Genomic DNA, 24,756 nt, shown 5'->3' with positions numbered 1-24,756 from the left:
GAGAAGTAGTCATGGAACTGGGTCTGTTTAGTTTGCAAATTTAAGTCAGAAAAGCCACATGGATTGATCACAGCCATTGGTCACTTTCAGGTGATTCCTAAGCCCTGACCGTATATCAGAGTGCACCTTCCTGTGCTTTGTCTGGGATACCACCATTCATTGTAGCAGGGGCTCAGGGCCCTGCTGTAAAGGAGCTCCAGGCATGTGTGCAGCCAGTATATTAGTGAGTCCCTGGCCTACATGATGCTTTTCAAACCTGAGCAGGCAGCAGAGCCATCCCGGAGCACAGTTTCAAGCATACTTTTCTCTCAGCCTGAGCCAAGAACCTACTTTTCTAACAGTCCTCCAGGGGGACTGGTTTCTGTTTCTCAAAGTACGGATCTAGAGGGTCCAGTAGAGAGAACTGGGTTCCCAAGCAGTGTCATTCTTTACCTCTGTGAGCTCACTGGGACATCTAATAATCTAACATCTTGCATTTTGGTTTATTTTCCAAATTACCTAATATTACTACATCATTAAAAATTAAACACACATATTAGGGTGTGTAGTGAATTTCTTTTCTTCTCATAGCCACTGACTTTCCCTCATAAGAAATGTCTAATATTCCTAATTAACTGTCTTTCTTCTCAGGGATATTTCTGCTTACCCCAGCACACATATGTAAATATATGCATTTTAAACCTTTTCCCCCTAAAGTCTGAGTTAAAAAATTATTTGAGAAGCAAAGAGATACAGGGAGATAGACAGACAGAGAGAGACATCTCCCGTGGTCAGCATTCATTCCCCAAATCCCCACAAATGTTGGAGTTAAGCCATGCCAAGGCTGGGAGCTAGGAATTCAGTCCAGGTCTCCTGTGCAGGTGGCAGAGACCCAAGAATTTGAGCCACACACTACCTGCTACCTCCCAGGATGCACGTTAGCAGGAAGCTGGAATGGGGAGTGGAGCTGATACCCAAAAACCACACTCTTCAATATGGAGTGCTGATGTCCCAGTGGAGGCTTAATCCAATGAGCCATTACACATGCCCTTTGAATTAAATCCCCTTGTGAATGAAACTGCTAGGCTTCTCTTGAGTTTTCTACCTAACATGCTGTGTGAATCTTTGTTTCAATACACAGAGTTCCCTGGTTCTTTGCATTTGACTGTATGCTGTTCATGCATGATTATCTCATAATGTATTCAAATAGCTGCCTACTCATGGGTATATTTGAGTTTCTGGTCATAAAATCCACAAGTAAAAGCAAAAAACAAGACACCTAAAATCCAAAATCATCATACGTGAACAAATGTGCCTTGTACTATTAGCTCCTGAAAAAAATCACTTTGTGGGCACTGCCCAATAATTAAACTTCTATAGATTCTTACAAGGACAAAGTTCTTAGTCTTGGTCAGTATAAAATGTAATTTTTTTCAAAATTACCGTTATCCATTAACATAATGAAATGAAGAATTCAAATGCGTAAGCAAGGGTGGAGAGTAATATTTATTGCGTGTATGTGGATGGCCATCCTTTTTGTTGTGCTCTCAAGCTCAGAGCTTAGGAGGAACCCTTTGGTAGCCTTCTTCACGTTTTTCCACTCAAGTAGCATTTGGACAGAGACATTAAGGGTATGGATAGTAAATAGTGGAGCCAATATGTTAGCGCCCATTTGCTAACTCCTAATCCCTGCTCAACCCTTCCTCCCTGTATCTGTTATCAGCTTCTTTAGTCAGTCCAGTGAGTGGAGTGCCTGGTGCAGAGACATCCAGGAGGAGCTCACTTTTGAGTGAGCTTTGTGTTCCAGGTTTCTTGTCCACCTTACTCAATTCAGGTCTGGTGCCTTTGTTTCCTTAGCCATTAAATGCATGGATGACCAAGAAAGTAGGGGGAAGATTGTATCTATAACATGGAAATTTTTTGGCAAGCATTAATACACAGAGTGTTTAAAACAGTGCCTAGTCTATACCAAGGTCTAAAGTTAGTTATAAGTAAACTTCAGCTTCGTGATCATTAATTCAGATGGGATAGATATAATCTTTCGTTTTTTAAAGATTTATTTTATTTGAAAATCAGATATACAGAGAGGAGGAGAGACAGAGAGGAAGATCTTCTGTCTGATGATTCACTACCCAAGTGGCTGCAATGGCTGGAGCTGAGCTGATCTGAAGCCTGGAGCCTCTTCCAGGTCTCCCACGCGGGTGCAGGGTTCCAAGGCTTTCGGCCGTACTCAACTGTTTTCCCAGGCCACAAGCAGGGAGTTGGATGGGAAGTGGGGCTGCCAGGATTAGACCCGGTGCCCGTATGGGATGCTGGCGCATTCAAGGCAAGGTCTTTAGCCACTATGCTACTGTGCCTGGCCCGGGCAGATATAATCTTGGCTATTCCAGATGCTAGACAGTTTAGCAAAGAACAAAGAAAAGATATTAGGGGTTCCTGCGAGCATCCTTTCATGGATGGATGAAAGAGGAAGGTGCTGACGTCTTTCAGATCATCACCTTCTGAACATGTACCCAGCAGAGACCACTGTTGGGGACCAAGATCAGGTACCACCTCAGGGCTGGGCTGGAGCCAGGGCTCTGGCAGGGGCTCAGGCCACAGGGAAGCCTTCTGAAGATGCCAGTCTTGTTTACCCTCTTTCAGAGGCTTGAGGTGGGGGTTGGGGGAATCCCAATTCCCTTTCAGTGCCAACTTTTATGCAGTTCCTTTTGAGAATCCCCTCCTTCCCACACTTCCTCCCACTCAATATCCAAAAATATTAATGCTGGAGAAAGAAAGCAAATTCTGAAGCATAGAAGTAGGTACTTCATAAATGTCTGTCAAGTCTCTGTGTCTATTTGTTTGGAAAGTAACAAGGCTGGTGCTTGTAAATGGAGGGTGATAGTGTCTGTGTGCTGTGCTGTCCTGCATTACATATGCTGATGCTTAACCTGAAGCACACTAAGTCACAAGGAAGAAGTTTAGTTGATGTTTGCAAGGCATGCTTTTTCTGTGTCCATTCCTCTTTAAGAATGAATGTGCCAGACCCAGCGCGGTAGCCTAGTGGCTAAAGTCCTTGCCTTACAAGTGCCGGGATCCCATATGGGTGCTGGTTCTATTCCCAGCAGCTCCACTTCCCATCCAACTCCCTGCTTGTGACCTGGGAGGGCAGTTGAGGATGACCAAAAGCCTTGGCTCCTGCTCCTGTTTGGGAGATCCAGAAAAGGCTCTGGCTTCGGATCAGCTCAGGTCTGGCCACTGCAGCCACTTGGGGAGTGAATCATCGGACGGAAGATCCTTCTCTCTGTCTCTCCTCCTTTCTGTGTATCTGACTTTGCAATAAAAAAAAATAAATAAATCTTAAAAGAAAAAGAATGAATGTGCCATCAGGCTGTATGAATCCATGCACTTGCATTTGAACATGACCCTTTATGCTTTTGAAAAGTGGGTGAACACAGTAATGGTGCTGTTCTTAAATATTCATGTGCCATGGAGAATGTGCACATCAGGTCATAAACCTGCCTGTATGTCATCAGTCAGCTTTCAAAGCTAAGTGGTGTTGTCCAAACTGCCATCAATGTGTGGGGTAGATAGATCAGTTGGTGACTAACAGCCTACTCCTGTGGACGCGTCTGGAGAGACAGGACTCTAGCTCCTGGTTGCAGCACTCGTTGTGCATATGACTAGGCATTTGAGAACATTTTGTGATCTAACTTTTCCAAGCTTTTGTTTTGGAAGAGCAGGCTAGCTTGGCCCACCTATGTTAGTTCTCTCAGCCCATCATATTGCCTTAGCTTGCAGCAGTAGCATTTTTTGCCTTCCCATGTTGATGGTTGTTTGCACCAACCTGCTATACATGGCAAGATGCTGTCATGCGTGCTGTTTGAGAGTTGGGAGATTATGGTAATGATGAACCTGTTTTTATCTTTATCTGAAACTGGTTTTGTGTCTCCACATAGTTACAAATATCCACGACAGCGGTCTCTGTTCATTAGGAGGTAGACTCCAGACTATTTCAACCGCTTGCTTCATTTGTTAGAACTCAGCATATACACCAATTCACATCAATGGATCTGAACACACTTCTCCACCCCTATCCCTAGGGACCAATGACAGATGCCTGGAGATACTTGTGCTGATACAGTGATAGTTGAGAGGAAGAAGTCATGCAGTAGAGGCCAGAGATGCCACTGAACACCCTCACTGTGTAGTCATTTCCTGTTCACCAGAGCTATTCAGCCAAAACAGTCAGAAGTGCTGGGGCTGAGCAATCTTTATATGCAATGGAGCCATAGAACATGGACTCAGTTTCAAATTATGTATTTTAGCTTGAACCATAAAAACGAAGCTTGATGTAATGGTTTAAGAACGTAAGTCCATACAGTTCAACCTGATGTGTATAATTGCAAAGTGTATGAATCATAAGCTACACTATAAAGTTCACAGATTCCTTTTAAGAGGTTTTCAAAATACAAGTATAGAGTTTCAGTAGTTCTTTTCTTCTTGGGTCCCAGTGGACAGTTTGTGTGTACCCAACACGGAGAGTGCTGTTCCAGGCTTTTGCTTAATACAGAGATGGGCAGGACTGCCATCAGTTGACTGGGATGGAGTGTTTCCCAACATGCCCCAGAGACTTTGGAGTTCTTGGTGATCTCTGGGATGCCCACTGCCTCTAGCAGGGCACACATCTGGGAATCTGGGCTGCAATCACGTTTGCCACCTCAGTCAGAACAGATCTCCCCTGAGAGGCTGCAGAGGCTGAGCTGGCACTTAGATTGCTGTGTAAAACTTGTGATAACTTCACAAGCTGGACAGTGACCTTCTGCAGGGCAGGGGCCATCTCCTCTGTCTGTATTCTCCATATGTGACACGTAGTTGCTGCTTATCCAATGCTTTGTCACATAAACTATAGAGGATGTGCTGCTGGAAATGAGGAGGCCTTTGAATTAAAAAGGGCAAATCCAGCTTCAGAAAATATCTGATTCTTCCCCAGGTTCCTGGCTTTAGGCAGGTCTCTGGGCTATTTTTGCTTTGCTGTTTTATCTGGTGGTATTTATTAAGAACCCATGTAGGTGTGGGTGTTTCTGAACCTCTGTCTCTCTTTTGTATTCTTAACTTTTCTGCAATGAATATGGATTACAAAAAACAAAAGGCTTCTGCATATGGTTGCATAATGTGCACTGATCAAAAGAAGCATGTTGAAGAGATTTGGCTTATAATTTTAACCCATAAGTGATTGAACGCTGACTTACCTAGGGAATTTTTAAAAATCTACATACCAAATCTGGGTTAGATCTATAACATCAATTTTTAAAAATGGTCCAAAGGTGATTCTAACTTTATTTTTAAGATGAATTTCTTCATCTGGGAGACAGAGTTGCACTGAGAGATGGACAGATAGAGATCTTCCATACTCCCCAAATGGTCACAAAGGCCAGTGCTGAGCCAAGCTGAAGCCAGGAGCCATGATCTTCCTTCCAGTCTCCCAGATGGCTATTGGGACTCAAGCAGTTGGACCATCCTCCACTGCTTTCCCAGGCCATAAGCAGAGAGCTAGATTGGAAGTGGAGAAGCCAGGCCTTGAGCCAGTGCCATGGGAAATACCAGTGCCAGGGGCAGGGGCTTAGCCTAATATACCACAGTGCCAGTCCCTCTAGCTTTTAATCAAAGCTGAAAGCTGAATTTATCTGAAAAGTAATATGAGCCATTTATTGCAACTTGTTTTTGTTTGTTTAAGACTAAGACTTATTTATTTGCAAACAGAGTCAGAGAGAGAGAGAGAGAGAGAGAGAGAGAGAGCGAGAGCGAGAAAGAGATCTTCCATCCATTGGTTTACTACCCAAAGACTATGATGGCTTGAGTGGGGACCCTGACTTCAGGTCTGATGTCAGGAACCAGGACAAGCACTTGGGCCACCCTCCACTGCTTTCCCAAGTGCACTATCAGGGAGCTGGATCAAAAGTGGAGCAGTTGGGACTAGAACAAATGTTCATATGGAATGCTGGTACCACAGGTGGCAGCTTTAGTAGCTATGCCACACCGCCACTCCCACAATTTCTTTTTTAAAGAAAATCTCCAATGTGTATCTATTTTGGGGAAAAAAGATACGGATACATATATATGTGTGTATGTATAAACATATGCATATATGTATGCATATCTGACTGGAACACTCATGCATATATTCAGAAAGTAAGTTTTAGAGACACATCAGAAATTTTAGTAGCAATTTTTGGAAAGATTTGGGGGTTTGGGAGTAGAAGGAGACTGATGGTCTGTTTTGCCTTGTTTCCCATGAGTTTTATTAAGACTGAAACCAAAACAAAACAACAAAGAGCACAGAACTTATCCTTTGTTCTTTCTTGTTCCACTAGTCTTTTGCTAAATACTCTGTATAGGTCTCTCTTGTGCATTTACATGATATCTTTGGAAATTTGTTTTGGAAAATATTAATTTAGCAGTAGGAAAAAGGTCATTTGTCTCCTACCAAGCTCTTCAAAAGGAATCTATTCCTCTAACAATGACTTTTTTGTTTCCAATTTTTTTTATTGGACAGCAAGCTCATCATTCTAAAGACTGTTTTGTCACTGGAATATGAAATAATCAGTTCTGACGTTTTTATGAGTCACTGCAAAATTCAAAGAATGTCAGACAACCCACTGGAAGGAATTCGAATATATAGAATCAGAGTTCTATTTTATAATTGCCTCAGCTGAGGTTGCTAGTAATGTGGATGAAATCGTTCTTGGGGAACCCGCGTTACCATACCCAGAGAGCATTCAATGAAATGTGTCTAGGGTTTGCATGGGAAAGAACAGTTTCAAAAGCCCTCCTAATTTTTCTGTCTCTGTGTTTAGAAAACTGGGTGTGTTTGATTTCACAGAAAAAGAATTCTCACAATTAAGATTTTGCAGGTGAAACACGCCCTTGGAGGGAGATTTCATTCATGGCTGACTTGCTTCCTGTTGTTCCTGATAATTCCCCAGAACCTGGGCTAGCCCATATGACATTTCATTCCTTTGATTTTTAAGATTCAAATATCCCTTCCCTTCAATCTGTGAAGCAGTGGAGCCAGTTTGGCCTGGTTTTCCTTAACCCAGCATCAGGTAGTCTGGCTCAGATCCCCTTAAGTGATCTTAAAGATTTCACATGTGTGTGTGTAAAATAATTGAACAGACAGCAACTAGCCTTGGCAAGGGTCATGTACAAAATTCGTTTTTCCTGTTTGCTCCTCATGGCATCATCTGTGATTTTTATTTTCTCCATGATACAAGGAGGTTAAATGACTGTCCAAACTCACAGTTTAAACAAATAGTGCCCAAACACATGGGGGAAGGGAGGGTTCTTCTATGTTGGCCCTGATAGTGGACAAAGTCCAGTATGCCACCACCCAAAACTGATTGGAGCTACGAATCAGAGAATCTACGTCTCTTAGTCCTTCTGCTGACCACTGTGGGCCAGGCACACAGTAAACTCTCAGCCAGTATTTAATACCTCACCTCTTTCCAATATGCCTAATGAGGAGTCCTTTTAACATCGTGTTCTGTTTATTTCAAAAGGAACTAATCATTTTCTCCAGCCTCTTTAAGTAATTTCTATTATTGAAATACTGTATAGCTTTCCCTATTGTACCATGCCATCACATCAGTAGGGTATTTACTTGGGGTTTCTGAGAGGCAGAAGAACAGATACCATTATTAATCCTGGGAATATCACTTGAAATCTTAACGTGATTTCTCAAAGGACAAATGTTTGGTTCCTCACCCTGCAGGCTGGGTGTTGGTATTTATAATAGCATCCTCTGAGCTTTCTGTTCAAAATGAGAAACATCCTATTTACATATGTACACTGGACTGTAATTTTAGAGTAGGCCAATTCCTCCTACAGTTTCCTGTGAGAGAATCGTCCTTTGGGATGAGCTTTCTATCAAGAAATTAACGGCAGGTGAAATAACCAGAGGGAAAGTAAGTTGTTTAAATTCTTTTTGTTTTTTAGTATTGAATATCACACTGAGTTGAATGAATAAAAACCGACAAAGGCCAGTGTTTACTTTGTTATTGATTCAGCTGTGTTCGGTTTCGCTGCAAAATGATTCACTTCACTGGTTCGATGCATCATGTGAACTGTGGCTTCGTGGATCCTCTGTTCTTTTGGGGCCAGTTCTCCTCTTCAGCCTGATGCACCTGCTCTTACAGAAGAAATTTGAAACAAATCTCCCTGGACTCCAGCCTCCGTCTTCCTTCCCCCCCACCCAACCACAAACACATGGCTATATTCAGTCACGAGCTTTTCTGGTTCAGTCTGCGGTGGACTTCCCTGTTCATTGCCAGGCCCCAGAATACAGCCTAATCTATCATTCTTCAGACTTCTCTGATAACTAGAATTACTTAACATGGTGGATTAAAATTCCCTGGTAGATTTTGTTTAAAGTATTCGTTTGATTTGAAGAGAGAGATCTCACATCTGCTGGATCACTCTTCAAGTACTCATTACAAGGCAGGGTGAGTCAGGCGGAAGCTGGGAGCCAGAACTCAACCTAGATCTCCCACAAGGGAGGCGAGAGGTTAGTTAACTCCATCACCTGCTGCCTTGTACGGTGTACATTAGCAGGAACTGGAGACAGAACTGGAACCCAGGTGTATATGAAATGTGGGTTTCTTAAATAGTATCTTAACTGCCACAGCAGATGTCCATTTCCCCAAAGTGATGAGTTTTATTTTGTGTTAGAGATTCTGGTTATAAGGAATTTGTAACCTTCTAGTTGTCCTATGAAGTTTAGGGTAGGCAGTTATTAAACCTTGAAAAAAAACTCTAAAGGCAAAAGGAATGGGATTTTGCACTTGCTTGTAAGCATAATACTTCACTAGCATCCCTCTAGTTTAATACAAGAAAAGGTCAGGTCGAAATCTTGTATACCTTTTCAATAGACATGAGTATGGAGATACACATATACGCAGGTATGCTGGCTTGTTGTATTGAAATATCTGCCCTTTATTATGGACTTGGTTTCTTAAGTATCTAAGCATCTCCATCATGTTTTCATTTAGTGATGCTGAAAAGCAGCATACGATAACCTCCTCTTTTCATTACAAAATGGAAGTCTCTGATAAGAGCTTTTCATACATACTGTTGTAACATGCAAGGGTCTATTGCACAAATGTACTTGGCAATAACCAGGAAATGCAATAAAAATGTTCGAAATGGGCAAAACCAGATTCTCAAGTGCATTTTCAGTAGGACACTTGGGTGAGGTTTGCATGCATTTCCTAGTTCTTTGATTCTTTACATGTGTGTGAGCCTTTCATCGTGTTTAGCATAGGTTTCAGAAAATTGATAGTAAGACACATTTTCTCGTCTGTAGATTCATGTGATACTACTCAACTTCCTTACAGAAGAGGCTGTTTCTTTACTCGAGATTTCCTGCACTAGTGTCTGCCCTTTGCCCTGATTGTAATTTCTTACTGGTTTCCTCATGGATTTATTTGCTTCCATCAATAAAATCTTGGAACCATTTGCTCTACATTCATGAGAAAATTATTTTAACCTTTACAAACTATCCTTCTACTTTTATTTCCTTATAAAAGCCATGTGAGTGTTCTAAAATTTGACAGCGGAGAAAAATTCAACCCGAGAATGGATCTATGAACCTCCCAGGCCCGTGTGAGCCCTTAAGAAATGGATTTTGATTATGGTCAATTGGATCTGGAACCCATAGTTTAGACATCAACCCTGGACAGTGGGAACAAACTACAAACCTGGCTTAAGGGTAGAAGATACAAGCGTCAAAGATGTAAACTAGCAACACCTGAGGGATAACAGGACAGGTCCTTAAAATGCTGAGTCTAATAAAGGAGGTGAGGCAGTAGGGGGCCTCAATTCATGCAGAAATCTGGCCAAAAAGCATGCAATGCCTACAAAGAAAAAAAAATATGACTCGATATTGCGCCTTCCCAGTTTCTGTAGTGGGCTGTTATGCTGCCCCGTGTCAGCAGGAAACAACTCCAGCAAGGGCATTTGCACTAAGTATGAAATTGGAAACACCTGTCTAAACAGGAGCTTGGGGGGTTGAGGCAGGCTGTGGCTCTTGGTAACTGGATAAGGACAATGGCCTTCAGCTGGGCTCAGCTGTGAGGGACTGCATTGATTTTTAGCCATGTGGTTTATTTCAGAAAACTGCACACATTCCCCAAATCCCCATGGAGCTGACATTTCCTTACCTCTGTGATTAATCGAACTGTGTTCAAAGTGGAAAAAAAAGTCTTCCCTGGCCGAGCTGTTCTTAATCCCTTGATGGCAGCAGTGCTACCTGGCCCTTGTCCCTCCCCACCAGGTTGTAAATTATTCCTAAGGTTGTGCTTGCTTGTGGTCCTAAGGTTTTTCTAACTTGGAAGCAAAGCAAATATTCTAGTAACTTTCCATTTCTTCTACAGAGAATCGGGAAATGGTGATGTTTTGGAAGTGATTTCAGGCACTAAGTGTTTGGCAATTACTGTGGCAGTAGGACCATCTTCAGGTGAAGGCAAATCCATTTGCAGCTTTGATCAGTTATGCTATGAAGGAAAAAGTGATTCCAGATTAGGCCCTTCCTGGCTGCTAAGACGCAAGATGGTGTTTCAAATGCCAAACGTTGAAAGGCTCTGAGTGCTGCTTTCCACACCAGCATCCAAAGATGTAGACATTGTTCCTTGTTCTGCAGTGCTAACTATGAGGCCTCACAAAGTGAATACACAGTGATTACACACGAACTTTAGGCAGCCCTGTCATAAATATGCTGGTTCTAGTTTGCACTCAGATAACAACTTTTACTCAGAATTCTAGGGTTTCAAAAGCTATAAGATGCTTATTACAAGTGTCATCTATTTTTCAGTCTGTTCTAATCAAGAGCCTAACAAGCTAACAGCTTGTTGGTAGAGTGCTTTTCTTTCCTCTTCTTTTTGCTATAGATACATTTACTTCGTGCATTCCGCGAGGGGACTTCAAAAAGTCTTTGGAAGAAAGAATTAAAAGATAAGTTTATTTTGAAATTGAGTGCTAGTTTTCTGTGAAATGTTTAAAGTCCTGTCATATAAATATATCACATTGCTTTTTACAGTGGTGGGGAAACTTTTTCTTCTAAGAGCCAGTTAGTTGTTTACATGTCATTCGTGGCCCATACAACCTTATTAACTAAAAAATTAGCCTGCATAGATTTATTGATTTTCATGTGCTGTCTACATTTGCCTTGGCAGGACCAGACCAAATGATTTCAGGAGCAGCCCTGAAATATGATGCATATGATTTCATATGCAACCCCATAGGCTGGGCATTCCCCACTTCTGCATTCTAGGATGGAAGTGTGTGTGTGTGTGTGTGTGTGTGTGTGTGTGTGTGTGTTTAAAAGGCGGAGTGACAGAAGAGAGGGAGAAACAGAAAGAACTCCTTCATCTGGTGATTCACTCCCCAAATGGCTGCAACAGCTGATTGTGGTCCAAGCTAAAGCAAGGAGCCAGGAACTCCATCTGTGTCTCCCACGAGGGTGGCAGGGATCCAGGCTCTGCTGTGCTCACTGATCCCTCCGGCTCCTGTGCATTAGCAAGAACCTGGATTGGAAGCACAAAGTACGTAGGACTGGAACCAGATGCTTCAATATCGGATAGGAGCATCCCAAGCAATAGCTTGGATTACTGCACCATAGCAGTCTGGTGGAGCTCCCTGTGTGCTAGATATTGAAACATATTTTTGCAGTACATTGTAATTCATTCTTAATATACTGTGGCTTGACTTGTGAGGCAGATTCATTAAGAACTCGGGAGATAGAAGTGTCCTGGTATTCTACAAAGAAAAAAGTAGCCCCTTTGTAGCTGACACACAAAGTAAAATGATATGACGTTGAAGTCCATGATTATTCACAAACATGATTTATTTAAATTGTCCCAAAATAGATAAAACTTGGCTGTACTTCTCAAAGAATTTGGAATACTTTTATTCTTGAAATAATAGATCCCATTGGAAATAATACTAGGTTTGCTGCTAAAGCAGTACAAATGACACAATACTGAGTTCATCTGTGAGCCAACATTTTCAAAGTTTCATTAAAACCTTTGAAAAACTTTCCAAGTTTTATCTTCCATCCACTGGTTCATTGCCAAAATGGCCACCACAGTAGGGGCCTGGCCTAGCTGAACTCAGGTTTCCCACATGATTGGCAGAGACTGAAATACTGAAGACATCACATTCTGCCTTCCAGAATAGGTTAACAGGTAGCTGAGTTAAAAATGAGCCTTGAGGTTGATGAGGTCAGCCAATGGACATTGAGAGGGCTGCATCATCTGGATTGGTAAAATTGACAGCATTTCAAAACTGTCCAAACCACTTGGGCAGAACTCTCAGAACATGCACACATTGGGACCCTGGGTTGATATCTTGTGGCAGTTCCCCATCCTTGGGTACTGGGACATTTGGGAGACTGGGTGTGACTTCCTCCTTTTACTTCTCCCTTTCCCCCAGAAACAAGAAGAAATAGCAACTTTTTCCTAACTCTTAATCCTTCCCATCCTGATCCACTATGTAATCATTATGAAAAAAAAAAAAAAAAACTCAGTAGCCAGGTATCTGGCCATTCTCTAACTGGCTCTCTGTGGTGCTGGCATCCAATTGATGGTTTAACCCACTGTGCCACAACACCTTCCCTGTAAATAAAATGTTAAGAATAAAATATTAAAGTAAAAAAGTGAGAAATGGAAACACGGTCTGGACGTTTGGATAAAGTATGAATTCACAGATGGTGAAACACATCCCTCTGTGTAATTGGTCTATTAAGTTTTAAAAACAGTTTTTGCTGTTTCCTTTTGCCAAGGGGTTACATGCTACAGTTCTCAGAAGAACCAGTGATTTCTGTATGTTCAGTCTGCAAAGGGCAGACATGTGGGTGACAATGGGCAGAAACACTCCGTTCTCTGGGGAACAATGCGAAATAGTAGGGAATCCTTTCCCTGGAGCAGTTTATGACCTAGTTGGCCAGGGGAAGAGTCAAAATGTCCAAAGAAACTAAAGTCCAAAAGATGTGAGTTTACTGGGAACCATGTGCAAGTTGAACAGGCTTGTTAATTGTCTTGTTAAACAAATAAAACAAAAACAACGTTCCCCCTCATTTGTTTTACTGCTTTTGAAATGTTTTAATCTCATTACTTTTAATTCCTGAGCATGATTTAGAATGGAATCTGCATGTTTTAATGTGGAATTTTTAATTAACAGAGTTGATCTTGCATCTTGGACTTGCCATTTAGGATAGAATTGCATGCTATTGTTTGTGTGCTTGTGTTAACATGGCTTAAGTGGAAACCCATGGTCAGAAACCAGTACCTGCTTGCTTGATGACTGACCCTTTGACGCATCTTCCTGATGTCAGGCACACATACACCACCACTGTCACCACTACCATCCTTACTCTGAAGGTGGCCTGTTTCCCAGTGTTATCTTTAAGATTCCCTGCCTTTGTTCTTACTGTGTTGAGATAGAGGAATAGTAACACTTGACATTAAGCTGTTGGAGGCCCGTGACTCACTTTCTTTACCCGGTATCGTCAGTACCTGGAACGTAGTAGATGTTAAATGTGCGTTTGTTGCATCATTTATAATTAGAAAACTTGTGATGAAGGTTGGGTTGTGGTGTTGGTTTTTTGTTAAGTCTCTAAGGACATCGGGATGTAGAATGAATTAGCTTTCACCTTGGTAAAATGAGAGGCTGGGGAAAAATAAACCTCTCTACAGTTCTGCAGTTCAGTTGATGGGAAATGGCTTCTCCCTCCTGCAACCTGTGCAACAGCGTCCTGTTTTCAGTTATCCTTCCCTTTTTCAGCCTTCATGGCAATGCAAACTTCTTCAGTGCAAGAATCTCTGCCTGAACACAGATTCTATTTCCTATAGCACCTGCCTACTGTCATAAGTGTATGAGCCAGTCTGCCAAGCTCTGGGTGATTGTTTGGATAGATGGCAGAGCTTTCCTATGTTACAGAAGTGCCTCCAGGGCACAGCAGCAACTTTGACAGCTTTTTTGCTGGAGCTTGTCATTCTTTAATGTCACAGAGGGCCTTGGCTCAGCTCCCTACACATCCCAGCCTTACTGTTCTTTATTCTATCTTACTGTTTAGCTTATAGCCAGGAGCGAGCAAAAGTAAAGAATGGCTCACTGTGTTCTCCAATATCTACAGCAAAGGCTTTTATGATAGGGAGAGCAGAGAGAAAGGTTCATTTCCACTTCCTTACTCATCCCTAAGGCAAAAAGAAACCAACTAGAAAGGAAGTTGGGTGAGCCTGAAGAGGGGATAGCACTCCAGGTTCTCTCTGCAAGCTAATGTCTGTGGGCACTGTAAGCCAGCTGGGATAAGAAAAGCTAATCCTTTCAACAAATTTGTATCCCAGCCTTTGATGGTCTTCAGGTGAAAACAGTCATTCTGCCTTTATGATCAATGAGTGTGTGCGTTTCTCAGGCTGCAGAGCAGGGTTTCCCAGGCTGTGAGATTGGGGGGTGAAAAAGAGGAGAGAGTGGAAACCAAGGGATGATTAGTGTCTAGTCACCAGTTAAACTTGTGTGTGCACTGTGTCTCAACAAGCCTGGTCGTAACACACCCTGGAGGGCACAGAATTTCAGGGCTCCCACTCAGAGATTCTGAATCAAGAATTCTGGCCTCAGGGTGGAAGTCTGGCTTTTTAACAAGGACCCCATGTGATCCTTGTGATGAGCTAAGTGCGAGGAATTCTGCTGGGTGCCTCTCTGAGGAAGTTAAGAAATCCACCTTCCGGCAACATTGGTAGTGAGCGCGTAGCTCGGGAAGGCCAGCATTGCAACAGGACCGCCCTGCTACGTGTCACACGGAGCGTCTCCTCTGCCGGGAAGAAGAAGCGTGCTATTTTTTCCCTTTTGACATTTTCTGATATGTACCGTGTCATCTGAAGAGCACAAAAGTAGGTACGTTTTGCGCAGATGATCTGATGACTACCCCAGCCATTTGTGGTGATGTGGAGCAGCGTCTTCCATGATATCCCCCTGCCCCAGGCTCTTGATACGGATTTGGGACATGTCCACCTTTAGGGAGGTACAATGTTAAGGTGTTTTGGTCCCCCAGTGGCCAACTTTTAGTAAGTGTTTTTGTGTTTTAGGACTCTGCAAAACTATTGAACCATGCCGCATTAGCTGCACAAACTCCTGGAGGCTGTGTTATGTAGATACTTGTGAAAATATGGGTAATGGAACAAATAGAGGTCGTGCCAGTTGCCTGAGGTTACCCAGCTAACTAGCCTGAGGTTACCCAGCTAACTAGCCAGGTGGCTTGGTTCCAGAGCCTTGCTTTTACCCACTTACCATCTACTGCCTGCTGGAGAGGGAGACCCCAACAGGGGAGTTGTGTACCCCTTAATTTTTACCTGTCATTGAATGAGGTTTGGTCTCATTTTTATCTGATAATGATGTCTTATAGTGGTTTGTCATTTTCACTTTATAAAGAACTTTGAATTGCAAAATTTTATGTGACTACCGCAACAATCCTGAAAGGATAGTTTTGTCTTTGTTTTATAAATAAGAAAATAGAGTTACAGAGTTAGTTACTTTAGCTTTTTTACCTTTTTGGTCCACATGATTTAATTAAAACTTACTGGTAGGTGAGAAATCAAGGAAGCCGCTAATTCAAACAGTACAAAAAGTGCAGGAAAAGAGCCGTTTGGAGTAATCTCTTTTATTTGTTTTTTCATGGCGTCTTCACCCTCTGTTCTTTTCATAGTTCAGGTGATGGAGGGTCCAAGTGTGTCCAATACATTGCCAGAGATCACACACAGGTGCTGAACTAGGCCTCAGAATTCAGATCGCAGAGGAACTCAGTCCCACAGCTCGCCTGCACTCGAGCCCCTCAGTCTTCTTCGGGTCTTTACTGAGGACTCTTTTTCATTGAGGTCTGTGAATGGCATGGTGCCATTCCATCCTCTCCTTTTTAGGAAAAGGAAAGGTATCCCATTGATTCCTTTACTGTCAGCTGACACATTTGGAGTGTTGGTGCTTGGTGGCGGTTAGGGGGAGGTGGTGAGAGAAGATTTGCCAAATGAGTACAATAAGGCCAGCATTCATGGTACAGTGGGTTAAGCCACTACTTTTGCCTCTGGAATTCCATATTTTGGGGCCTATTTCAGTCTTAGCTGCCCTGTTTCTGTTCCAACTCCCTGCTCATAATGGTCCAAGTGCTTTTGCTCCTGCCACCTAGGTAGGAGACCAGGATGTAGTTCAGCTTTCTCCAGACCTGGTGGCTGCAGCCAACTGGGGAATGAACCAGCTGTTGGTGATCTGGCTCCTTCTCTCTGCACGTGTGAGTTATATTTGTCTCTCTCTTTCCCTAGACCTCTGCCTTTCAAGCAAGCAAATAACCACCCCTCCTTTTGTTTGTTTTTTTGTTTTTGTTGTTGTTTTCAAAGAGCTGCACTATCTTATGTATAAAAATAAGTTGTTTCTGACTTTCAAATAAACAACTTGGCTAATCCAAGTGGGGCTTCGTGACTAAAAAGTAGGGTTCTAAGCCAGCCCGGCTGGTGCCAGTTTTGTGGTTTCCCAGTTCATTCTGTTGGTCTTTCTTGTATTCATTGGAGCTTTAGATCATTTTTAACTTGAGGTTTTTGCTGTAGAAACTTTTTTAAAAGATTTATTTTATTTTTTATTGGAAAGTGAGATATACAGAGAGGAGCAGAGACAGAGAAGATCTTCCGTCCGTTGAATCACTCCCCAAGTAGCTGCAGCAGCTGGAACTGAGCTGATCCAAAGCCAGGAGGTTGGAGTCTCTTCTGGGTCTCCCACATAGGTACAGGGTCCCAAGGTTTTGGACTATCTTCACCTGCTTTCCCAGGCCAAAAGCAGGGAGCTGGATGGGAGGTGGAGCTGTTGGGATTAGAACTGGTGGCCATATGGGATCCCAGAGCATGCAATGTGCGGACTTTAGCCACTAGGCTACAGTGCTGGGTCCTGCTGTAGAATCTTGAAGATGAAATGAGATTACCCAAAATTAATTCTGGCTCCTAAGTCACATCCTAAGGTACTTCTTTTCCCTTCTGTATTGGTCAAAGGTGCTTCATAGTCTCTTCTTTTTCAGGACTCCCAAATGAGCATTCCATGACTTAAAATGAGGTGCGACTTTATTTTCTTCCATTGCCTTGGAATTTGATTCTTGGATGACTGTTGGGTTGAGATCATCTGTTGGACTTGTCCAAATAGGTCCTTTCTACGTTCGCATTATGCTCAGTCTCATTCCTTGTCTTGTCATCCCTGCCTTTGTGAGCTTCATCCACACAGTTAGTGAACTACATGACCGCAGTTGATAGTCATATTCTGTGTACTTGAGCTCCCTTAACACCTCCATTGAGTTCTGAACTCTAGGTTGCTGGAGAACTCCAGCACTCAGCACAATGTCTAGCATATGTTTGTTTCCAAAATTCCCGGGAAATGAATGGTTTTTAACTAATGTATCAGTATGATTAGCTTCCAGTGTTTGCCACTTGGTACACTTCTGGTTTTCTCCCATTAACTGCTTTGAGCAGCCTTAAGAAGGCTAGAATCTGAGGAAGGAGCAATTCTGCATTCCCCAGTATTGTAGGCAGGAACCCTGTACTGTTTCCTTTGAGAATGGAACATGATGTTGACAGAGGGCAGGGTGTTCTAAAGTACTCAGCTGGTTGTGAACTACTAGCATACGCAACAGGCCATGTAAATGCCAGGCACTGATATTTTAATCCCAAATATTACATCAAAATACTTCTATAATAAATAAATTATCCTAGGCCTTATTTGTCATTGCTTTCTTTTGAAAAATTACTTCCTTTCTTCTGATCGGCCAAATTTATTTCTCGCTGGAGATAAATTTGAGGCTAAATCTTAGTTTTGCCTGGAGAATTTTCATTTCAAGATGAACTAGACCAGACCTTTCTTAATATACTTGGGCTGGAAGCACTGAAAAGTGTTTACAGTTAATGTTTCCTGTAGTCACTTTATTACCCAAGTACCTTAGTAAGAAGACTGGAAAATGTTTGTGAAGTTGATTTAATAACTTTTATCCTTGTCTGGCTTATGATGTCAGCTGCTTTCCGGAAGTATCCATGTCTGCATCCCTCACTCCCCCCAACTCTAAGATGTTTAATAGAACACATGATTGGTCTGCTACCCTCCTTTTGTTCTAGCTTTGTTGAATGAATAACTACTGTAGCTCTAATATTGTGATGTGTCATTGAACCTATGTAGCTCTAGGCTTAGTATAATCACATTTATCCAGTGATAACATTTTTAAAAAGATTTGTTTATGTTTATTGGAAAGTCAGATTTATGGAGAGAAGGAGAGACAAAGATCTTCCATCCCCTGGTTCACTCCTCAAGTGGCTGCACTGGCCAGAGCTAAGCCATTCTGGAGCCAGGAACTTCTTCCCGATCTCTCATGTAGGTGCAGGGCGCCAAGACTTTGGGCCAGTCTTAACTGCTTTCCCAGGCCACTGCTTCCCAAACAGGGAGCTGGTAGGGAAGTGGAGCAGCTGAGATATGAGCTGGTGCCGATATGGGATCCCGGCATGTGCAAGGTGAGAATTTTAGCCACTAGGCTCCTGCACCTGGCCCCAGGTGCAGTATAAATATAAGTGTATAATAAGTAAATATAAGTATAAATAAATAAATACACACATATATATATAACTTTATTTAGTTCTCATCTACAGTGTAGATTTTGAAAGTGGTGACAAGTACATAGGTAACCAAAGTAGAGAGCTTGTGTGGCGAGTCTTCATTCTCCTTATGTTTTCTGGTTGATCTCAAATGGATGTGATATAGGACATTCCTTATTCCTTTGGCCCAGACAGCTTTGTTCAGCCTGGGATCAATGCACACATCTGGAGTCCCCATCTCTTTTGTGGCAAACCTCCAAATCTGTTTCAGTGCCCAACGAACCAGCTTCTTGATGTCCACTCTGTGGATGCTTTTGTGAATGTTGATGGTGTGCTCTGGTATCGCCACCTCGTTGATGCCAGAATAGCCCTTCTCGCTGTCCTTCTTTGCGAGAACCATCTTGTGGGGCCCAAGCTGCAAGGAAGGATGTTATATATTTTTAAGAACTTTAATGATCATCTTTAAGCATCTATTTTTAAATCCAGTTAATGTCGTTACACAAAGATATACCTCTTTCCAATAGACTTTACCATTGTAGATCAAATAGAGAAGCAATTTATTAGCTATACCTTGTGCTATGCCCTGTCAGCTAAAGTTTTGATTCAGTGAGGTTGCCATAGTTAAAAAGCAACTTGGAAGCACTACCTCCCCTATAGTGGCTCTATGTTCTTTATTTAGAGTGAATTTTTATTTGGGGGTCCCTGGAAGTGGAATTGCAGTTTCACCTCACTGTCAGCATGCTTCACCTTTATTGCAGTTTTCCAACTCTTTCTGCAAATCTTAATTCTTCATGGTCATTAGCATTGGCACATATGTGTATAGTTATACATTTGACTGAGATGGCTGATATTTCTTTGTTTTCTATAAATATATCATTAATAGGATCACATAGTTTTATTCTCTAAAGGACAATTTTTTCATATCCAAAAAATCTTTGGAAGAATCATCCTTGTATTAAATTAAGAGACTGGATTTTTGAAGCCAGGAAATTATTGACAGCATCCAAGGCCAGCAGTAAAATCATCTTCCTTGTATCATAATGAATAATTTATTTTGCTGAAGAATGTTCTTTTCTTCTACTGAAAGATCTTTTTCCTATTTCCTCAGTGTGAAAATAACCTCTGGCATACACAATATGACACTTTCTAACTTAGTGGTAACTTTGACATTTAAAACCAGTGGAATTTTTTTTGTACTAATTGGATGAATATTTCCTTTCACAATTCTGTATCCCTTAGTTTAAAAGAAAAATTCCAAGGAATATTGGCACTGCCTGATGCAGGGAGCAGGAACAGATCAAGACGTCAATGAGTGTTGGTTTTCAGTGACTGGGCTATGATGGATACGAAACAACCTTGCCCAGTATTGCTTTTCTGTTTGGTTTCCTTGCCTGAAGGGAGATTAAGATGAGTTGCTTCTACACAGGAAAGGACACAGTCTGATGTCTGTTTTATTTTTTTAATTGGTGGAAGAAACCCATGGTGTGAATCTCTTGCATATGATGGGTGGTTTCCTTGATGGTCACTAGCATGAAATGAGGGGCTGCAGGAGAAGAGTTCCTGCTCTCAGAGCCTGCGTATTTCCCAGATGTTGACTTAGTGGGCCCCTGCCTGAGACTTGTTTACAAGAAGTGAGAGGCCTGTACATGTGTTAGAAATTCTGTCACCGTCTAGGATGTTAGAAACACACTTGCCTCCTGCAACTGAAAGAAGTTTGTCAGAGCTATCCTGTTGGTTGTATGAGGGTTGGGGAGCATGTCTGGTCAGGTCTCTGTTCCTCAATCAGTATTCTGGCAGGAGAGATGTTGTATTTCTGGGTTATGTGCCTAAGAGGCCACAACTCATTTGCTGTCACTGTAAAAGCTTTGAAGATAACATTCAGACACAAGAGCTAGTTGCATAAAATTTGTATTAAAGATATTTTGTACGTGATATATTAAAAGCTTATTTCACCTCTAGCTACTAATAACTGTTAGTGTACAACACTGCAATGGGACCACATTTACCTTACTGACTTGTGCAATTCGCAGGAAAAATGATGAATTTTGAAGCTTGGGAACATTGTTTTTTCAGGTCCCCCAAGGCCAAAGGTTATAGACACATTAACCAAATACCCATTCAAGACATTGTCCCCATTGTGCAACATTCTCTTGCTAACAAATTGAGAGCCAGAAGGGAAAGCACAAGGTATGAATAATTGTGAAAAATTCTGTTTGAACTAAAATCATTTGAGTTTGCTTAATTTCTCCCCAAAGTGTCCAGATGGTATCGAGAGAAGTCAATAACATGATGGACAGAGAGCTGAATTAGAACATCGTAAGAAGCAGACGCAGGGTAGGGAGCCAGTGTTGTGGCATAGCACGCAAACCCACATCGTGCTACAGTGGCATCTCCTATGGGCATCAACTCTTAGCTGCCTTAGTTCCAGCCCAGCTTGCTGCTAATGCATGGTCTGAAAAAACAATGAAGCTCCAAGTTTTTGTGCTCCTTGACCCGCATGGGAGACCTAAGAGGAGCTCTGATTTCGGTCTTGCCCACCCTGGCCATTGCAGCCATTTTGGGGAGTGAACTTCTTCATATGACTTTCCAGGCACATTAGTTGGCAGCTGGATCAGAAACAAAGCAGTAAAGACTTGAACTGGTTTTCCTGTGGGATGCTATTGTCAATTCTACTTCCTGCTAATATGACTGGGAAACCTCTTGCTCTCTTGCTCTTGTTCTCTGTTTAATATCTGCCTTTCAAGTAAATAAATAATGAGGATGTTTACTAATGTAAAATCAGCTGACATAATGTGAAAATGCTTAGCATTGTACCTGGCACATAATCAAGGACTATTAATTGAATGAAATCCACCCTGGTTGGACACAGTGATAAGGTTGTTTTTTTTTTTTTTTTAAAGATTTATTTATTTTATTACAGAGAGGAGGAGAGACAGAGAGGAATATCTTCCGTCCGATGATTCACTCCCCAAGTGAGCCACAACGGCCGGTGCGCGCCGACCCGAAGCCGGAAACCTGGAACCTCTTCCAGGTCTCCCACGCGGGTGCAGTGTCCCAAAGCATTGGGGCGTCCTCAACTGCTTTCCCAGGCCGCAAGCAGGGAGCTGGATGGGAAGTGGGGCAGCCGGGATTAGAACCAGCGCCCATATGGGATCCCGGGGCTTTCAAGGCGAGGACTTAAGCCGCTAGGCCACGCCGCCGGGCCCAAAGTTGTTAATAGAGGAAAAAATTTAGATGTATACTAGAACATTCAGAGAAGTATTTTATCCACGAAAATCTTCACTTGAGGCTTGAAAATATTACTTAGATGTTTATCTTTGTAATAACCTTAACACAAAGATAACCTTAATGGAAAGATTTTGTAAAGGAAGATTTAATTTTTTTAAAATAGCGGATTATTTGATATTAAATAAAGCGCTTACCAAGGAGTAGCTCATTAAAACCAAAATATTATCATAAAGTGATGGCAACGATTATTCTGTAGAATTCAATTTCTCTTATGATAACTCCAAAAACAAGAGTTGCAAGTGGATGAGCACAATGCTTTGGGTACAGTTGCTTTGATAGGGCGTAGGATGCTATTGACTGTAAGATTCTATTTTGTGTATTATTGGATAATACATCACTTTATATACCGAGTGTCAATTCTGTTGATTAATCTTTGATACATTTTTGTGAGCCCAGTTTTGTAAAACTAATCAAAGGGCATGGTAAGATTTAGTACTTGCAAACTTGGGTGGGTTGTAGCCATTTATCTCTACATAGCACTTATTGTTAGTAGTTTGTTCTGAGACAATGATACTGTTACACAGAAAGTAGCTATAGAACCATACTTGTGTCATTTTGATGTTTCTTGAAGTGTAGAATTTTAGCCTCTTCCCTAGTCTTTCAATAACATGTCAAAATGAATTCAGGAGAGGATGAATGTGATGTCTTTGACTTACAAGTCTGTGAAACCTGGGCTGGTGATAATAATAAAAATGCATATCTTCACTCTTTTTTGTTTTTGACTATATGGCATTGAGTGAGTTTCTTAAAACTTTCCCATTCACAGAAAAGGAGGATAATAGCCATTTCATACATTAAAACTTGTTTTACATATGCACATTTGTTAGTATTTCAAATGATTTGATCCTTGGTACGTCGGACTCAAACTATCAGCTATTATTGGATGGTAAATAAGGAGAGAAAGAAAAAGAAGGCTGTTTTACTCTTTTTTATTTTGCTTATAATTTGTCTCCAGTAAATCATTATGATTTACATTTTGAATATTTCCCAAACTTGAAGAGAAATGTTTAAGCTGAGCCATACCTTTGAGACTGTGCACGCTAAAATGTTAAGGGCAAATGCTTTGGGGTAGCAACCAGTGGTGATGTTTGCTGTTCTAATTATGGTTCTGCTAGCTGCCCTGTTGCCTAGGAGATGACTGGCAAAATCCCAGCAGTAAGTAACTAGCACCATTTTATCCTATACAGAAAGAGCTGTAACTGAAACAGTGGCAACCATGACATACTTCCTGGGAAAGCATGCTCAAGATCTTAAAGGGGTTTCTCTTTCCATCACCTGTTTGACTGTTGACATCTGCTCTTCGTTAAATGGGAAGGAAACAGTCTTGTCAACTCATAGAGAAAACACTTCACTGCCACCTCTGGTTCACTGACAATGTGAAAGTTTATATATGGGGGAGGGAACTTGCTTTCCAAAGCCACATGGTTATATTTGTCTTTTTCTGTGTCACATAATCTACTTTAAGTCAAAGTTAATTAGTAGAGATGTGAGGAGATAAGAGTGTCTCATGCTCAAAGAGATTTAAACCTTTGCTTTTCCTTTTGCAGGTAAGTGAACATGGCCTTGGACAGTGAACATTATGCTTCCTGTCTCACTCTTACTCATGTTGCGGTTTTATGGACTAAAATCCAGTAAGGCTGTTTGAAAACTACTGCTCTGCAGGTACTGTGGATCCTATTGGAGTGTGTGCTCTAAGAGATGGTGAGTGTGTATTTTCCATTGTAACCATGCCTCGGGATGTTGAGTTGTGGACCCTTCTGCTCTTGACTCTCCTCATCCCTCACGCGGCACTGTGGACTTAGTCGGCGTCTCTAGTTGGCACAACTCAAAGAATGCAAAGTGAGATTCATGCTGCAGGCCTGTTGGATGTGGTTTGGAGGGTAATTTTTACCCCAAGTCTGAAGTCATTTGGTACTGTTGGTGTTTTAAATGCATTGGCATCCCAGGGCATTGCATGTCAGACATTTGGCCAGTTTGGAATAAAATGTAGAATGTTGCCATCCCGTAGAGATGTAATCGTCACAGAGTAGTCTTTCTAGCCTAAAGAAAATGCTTTTCAGCGAGAGAATGGTCTGAAGTTGCACCCAAAGTAAAACATTCTAAATTAACAGTTGCCTAAGAACTAACATATTATTAGAACCCTCCCTTTTTTTAACTCAGTTCCAAATCAAAGAAGTGTAGCTAGTTTTGTTTTTAAATAGTTGAAGATTGTATTTACTGTGTAGATGTTCAAATATTAGATTATATTTAGAGGAGAATCTAAATGCGTTTTTAGTAGGAGAGTGAATTCCTGTTCAATTGATTATTGAAAAGATACACTGCTGTTGTAAAGGTTTTTTCAAATTGTTAAGTGGATTTTAAAAGTACTATAAAACTGTTAAAGCTGAAACTTAAACATTTTCATTGTTTGCTGGAAGTTAAAGTATAATGACATTTAATTTGGAGTCTAGTTTACTAATTGGCTGTTTCCTTAGAGAATAATATTTATATACTGAATGACTAATAATTAAGATAAATAATTAAGATATTTAAGTGTAAAGTCTTAAGAATTTTTGCTGATGCCTTCATTTATTGTTAGGGAAAACACATTGTCTAAAGGTGTTGGTTGAAAGAAGCTTAAGTGTATTTTCAGGTTGACATACATAGAAAGTGCCTGGATTCACTGGTTTCTTGCTTATACATTCATTTTTCATGAATATATAGACATACTGTCATTGCTTTTACAAATTTCTCTCCAGAGAGGCTCAATGTTGAGAGAATTCCAAATGCTGCCTACTTGCATTTTATTTTTTTTTTTCTAAGGGCATATGTTTAGAAGGTACGAGCCTTTTAACCTTTAATCATTATGCTTTTG

General features: G+C 41.5%; 2 protein-coding genes across 6 annotated transcripts in view; one reads left to right on the top strand and one right to left on the bottom strand.

Moving 5' to 3' along the window:
* ANK3 (ankyrin 3) overlaps positions 1–24,756 on the top strand; it is a 617,522-nt gene that overhangs the window by 173,568 nt on the left and 419,198 nt on the right. The gene's annotated exons all lie outside the window — the stretch shown is intronic.
* On the bottom strand, positions 18,652–19,014 carry LOC101534053 (large ribosomal subunit protein eL31-like). Its single transcript, XM_036495844.2, has one exon. The coding sequence runs from the start codon at positions 19,012–19,014 to the stop codon at positions 18,652–18,654; it is 363 nt and encodes a 120-aa protein (XP_036351737.2).

This window comes from Ochotona princeps, chromosome 13, assembly GCF_030435755.1.
Source record: "Ochotona princeps isolate mOchPri1 chromosome 13, mOchPri1.hap1, whole genome shotgun sequence".
Lineage (NCBI taxonomy): Eukaryota > Metazoa > Chordata > Mammalia > Lagomorpha > Ochotonidae > Ochotona > Ochotona princeps.
This window is presented reverse-complemented; position numbering and strand designations above follow the sequence as displayed.

Coding starts and splice junctions, on each gene's coding strand:
- LOC101534053 (XM_036495844.2), bottom strand. CDS start 19,014: ATGGTTCTCGCAAAGAAGGACAGCGAGAAGGGCTATTCTGGCATCAAC.